Source organism: Epinephelus fuscoguttatus, linkage group LG4 (assembly GCF_011397635.1).
Source record: "Epinephelus fuscoguttatus linkage group LG4, E.fuscoguttatus.final_Chr_v1".
Classification (NCBI taxonomy): Eukaryota; Metazoa; Chordata; class Actinopteri; order Perciformes; family Serranidae; genus Epinephelus; species Epinephelus fuscoguttatus.
This window is the reverse complement of record NC_064755.1, coordinates 4988174-4992658: the sequence shown is the minus strand read 5'-3', so window position 1 is coordinate 4992658 and position 4485 is coordinate 4988174. Positions and strand designations below refer to the sequence as shown.

General features: G+C 43.5%; 1 protein-coding gene across 1 annotated transcript; it reads right to left on the bottom strand.

Moving 5' to 3' along the window:
* Window positions 1–431: 431 nt before the first annotated feature.
* On the bottom strand, window positions 432–1651 carry LOC125887255 (uncharacterized). Its single transcript, XM_049573935.1, has 3 exons — window positions 1635–1651; window positions 540–1444; window positions 432–455 (listed from the first exon to the last, which is right to left on the bottom strand). The coding sequence occupies exons 1-2, from the start codon at window positions 1649–1651 to the stop codon at window positions 679–681; spliced, it is 783 nt and encodes a 260-aa protein (XP_049429892.1). The 3' UTR covers window positions 432–455; window positions 540–678.
* Window positions 1652–4485: the final 2834 nt, after the last annotated feature.

Below are 4485 nucleotides of genomic sequence, written 5' to 3'. Positions count from 1 at the left end.
CACACAACATACACCGAGACCAGTGTGGCAACACAGCAAGAGTCTCGGCTTAACAGGGAGTCACAGGTTGTAAGGACGAAACTCACACTGTTGCGACAAGGCAGGCAATCTCCAAGCAGCCACAGGAACAGGCAGACAGAAACCAGGAGGGCAAAAGCAGAACTCGTGGTCAGGGACAGAAGGCTGAGGCAATCACCGGGATTCAGGCAAGGTTGGCTGGTCAAATCCCTTGGATACATCTTCAAGTCCATATAATGAGCTGGGTGGGTGGTGGGGGTCTGGAGGCAGGAATCTGGATGAAATGTTGGTCTGGGAACTGATCAAGGGTGGAGCAGGAGACCTCTGGCAGAAGGCCCAGAGGGCTGGACAGGGACGGAGCAGAGAACCTTAGGTGGACAGACTGAGGGCCAACAGGCGGAGCAGGTCTGGAGGCCGACATGACAGGCGGAGCAGGTCTGGAGGCCGGCTGGGAGGCCAACTTGACAAGTGGAGCAGGTCCGGAGGTTGGCCGAGAGGCCGACTTAACAGGTGGAGCAGACCTGGAGGCCGGCTGGGAGGCCGACCTGACAGGTGAAGCAGATCTGGAGGCCGGCCCAGAGGCTGACGTGACAGGTGGAGTAGGTCTGGAGATCAGCCGGGAGGCTGCAGTGGCCCAGCAGGAGCAGGGACTTGAGGCTGCTACAGTGTCACAGGAGCGGGGACCCGAGGCTGCTGCGGCCCAGCAGGGTCAGCAGGGAGCAGAAGCAGCTCAGAAACCTGGGTCTGTCCCAGCACAGCACAAACAGGAACTTGGGAGCACTGTAGCTCAGCATGGACAGGAACTTGGGAGAGCTGCAGCTCAGCATGAACAGGAACTTCGGAGTGCTGTAGCATCTCAGGAACTGGACCTTGTGAGTGCTGCAGCTCAGCAGGAGCAGGGACTTGAGAGTGCTGGAGCTCGGCAGGAACAGGGACTTGAGAGGGCTGCAGCTCGGCAGGAACAGGGACTTGAGAGCGCTTCAGCTGCCGAGTGGGCTCGAGGAGCAGGTACTGGCCGGACCACCAAGTGGGCTCGAGGAGCCGGTGGCAGCCAGTCTGCCAAAGCAGAAACAGGATTTGCATCTGCCAGGACCCCCGACGCCGGAACAGTAGTGAGGTCTGCCGGGACCCCCGACGTCGAAACAGTAGTGACGTCAGCCTGGATCCCTGCCACCAGAACAGGAATGACGCCTGCCGGAATCCCAGACGCCAGAACGGGAGTGGCGTCTGCCGGGATCCCCAACGCCGGAACAGGAGTGGCGTCAGCCAGGACAACAGATTGAGGGACTTGCTGGGTAATGCTGGGACTGAGGCTTGACCTGGTTGCTGGCAGGATGGGCTCGGGATTTCTTCCAACGTCTGGTAGTCTGGTTGAGGCTCCGAGGACCTCCCAGGGCCAGGTGGGTTCCCAAGACAGGATTGCCAGCTGGGGTCGGCTCAGGATGTGGAGGCTGCAGGCTAACAACCCCAAGCCTAACTGACTTCAGTGCAGGCAGAGGTCCAGCATGACAGAAGCAGGTAACCATTTGTCCAAACTCTCCTGTTTCCTTTATTTTAAAACCAGCCTTGCATATCCACGTCACCCTTTTCATTTCATCTCTAATTCTCATTCTGACAGTGATCCGACAGACATTCCTGCTTGTGTTGATAGAATAGGAAATGTCAGGTCAGTGTTAAAGAGAGGGTTATAACATATGTTTTTTTGTCTATTCCTGTGTGCAGTAAGATGCATGGATATTTGCACACTGGCTGCCTAGTAATAGCGGTGTAGATTTGGAAGTCCCATTCTACCTTCACATTTAGGTTGTTAAAGCAGGGATAATCTCTGAATCTCTTTATTTTCCCACATGAAGGAAATCAAGGAGTCAATCTTATGGAAGAAGGATTTAGGAAGGAACAGAGGAAGACATTGGAATAGGTAAAGACACTTTGATGGAATGTACATTTTGATGCATTGTATCCTTCCTGCTAAAGTTAGCGATAAACAACTCCACCTTTTAAGCTCCGTCTTTACTTTGGATTATAACACTGAAAAGTTATTTTCATGCAGTTTACCAATAGTGTGGGCAATACTGATACCCAAATATTTAAAACCTGTGGTGGAGAAATTAAATGTAAACGTACACTGCAGCATGTTGTTGGCTAAATGGTTGATGGGGATGTATATGCTTTATCGATGTTTACCTAATACCTAGAAAATGTTTCAAAGATATTCAGGGTCTGTAAGATATGTGGTAGTGAACTTACTGGGTCCAAAACATATACAGGCAGATTGTCCACATACAGGGAGACCTTTTCTTTGACCCCCCCAATGCCAACTGATTTCCTACCGGCTTTCAAAGCAATTGATAAAGGTTCCATAGCTATTGCGAAAAGGATGGGGGAGATTGGACACACCTGACGCGAGTCAGAGGGGAGAATTCAAATTGGACAGAGTTGGTTGGGACACAAGCTTGTGGGGAAGTATATAATAACTGCACCCAGTAAATAAAAGTCTTCCCAAATCCAACTTTTTTAACACAAGTGGACAAGTGGCTCCATTTCACCGGAAATGTCTTCTCAGTGTTCAATGATATGACTGTTTTAGGGATGGGAGAGGATTCTGAAGAGAGCATACATAAAGAAGACGCTGAACATTTGTTGAGAAACGTTGGTTTTTGATGAATCTGGATTGGTCCTCAGATATAATGGTGGACAAAACTGTCTCCAGTCTGTGAGCCAGAATCTTTGCTAGCACTTATACATCTATGCTGAGGTGAGAAATGGCCTGTAAGAGGAGCATTTGTGTGGATCTTCACCTTTTTCAATATTAAAAATATAGATGCCTAAATGAGGTTGGGGGGTAATTTACTGAATTGCAAGTCTAAAATTAGGGGGGTGAACTGATTTGAAAAATTCTTATAAAATTCAACTAGGAAGCCATCTGGGCCTGGAGACTTTCTGCTTTGCAATGACTTGATGGCCTCTGTAATTTAAACCATTTCTGATGGGACCTCCAAGCTGTTTTATAGTCAGTAGGTACTTTAGGACTGTTAAGCTTAGAGACAAAATTATGCAACATGCAGGGGTCTTTTGCCGATTCGGAACTATGAAGTTTGGAGTGAAAGGAGGTGAAGAACTTATTAATGCCTACTGGGTTTGACAAACTGACCAGAGCTATTCTGAATGTGCAGTATCATCTGTAGTGCTAATCAACTCTCCAGCTGGCTTGCTCGGTGGCACCCTGCTTTGTCGTCATGTTCATAGAGCACACCATGCATTTTTAATGTCAGGTTGTTTTTTTTTAATTATAATTTTTTATTTATTTCGAACATGTAAACCATACAGCACTGAAATCAGACAAAAAAGTAAGTGAACAAGAAAATAATACTATTAATAATAGAAAATAATAATAAAAAGAACAAAACAAATGACAAACAATTAAAAAGAAAAGTTATATCCAACATAATCAACATGCTCAAAAAGGAGTAGAATGAAGTAAAAACTTTTATAATTCTACTCCCTAATCTGTATTCTTAGATAATGCAATCATATTTTTTATACACAAAGTAAAAAAAAATAAAATAAATTATCTGTACAAAATAACTATAAATTTCACACACTCAAATCTTATATTTATGGAATAGTATATACATATATATAAATATAATAAGAAAGAAAAGTGAGAAAATATTATATAATATTTACTATATATATATTATATAATACATAATATAATATTATAACATATTATACAATTATGTAATATAATACAGATAACTTATCTATACATAGTTATACATACAGTCACAATATACTTTATTTTTTTATATAAATAAATATAAATGCAATTACGATATACACATGTCTATAACTATATATCTCTACATACCCTTGGAGTTAAACCCTTTCTTCCCCGTACTTTGTAAAAATCATATGTTTGTATTTCTTTTTAAACTGGGTGATGTTTGGACATTGTTGAAGCTCCACATTCAGTCTGTTCCATGATCTTAGTTCGTTGATTGTCATACAAAATCTTTTCACAGTTTTTCGGCACCTGCAAGTTTTGAAATTTAACTTTCCCCTTAAATTATACCCTCCCTCTCTTTCATAAAACATGTTTTGTAAGCGGATTGGTGCTGATTTATTCCTGATTTTGTACATAAATTGTGCTGTTTGAAATTCAACAATGTCATGAAATTTGATTATTTTAGATTTATGAAATAGTGGATTAGTGTGTTCTAGAAAGTCGACCTTGTGAATTATTCTGATTGCTTGTTTTTGCAGTATGAATATTGGTTGTAGTGACCTTTTATATGTATTGCCCCAAACCTCTGTGCAGTAAGTTAAGTATGGTAAGATCAGTGAACCAAACAGGATGTGGAGTGACTTGTTGTCCGGGAACTGGCACATTTGCTTTTTACATCATCTAACTAGCAACGTGCCATGACTGCGCCTGACCACTCCTCATTTTTAGACCAACACACC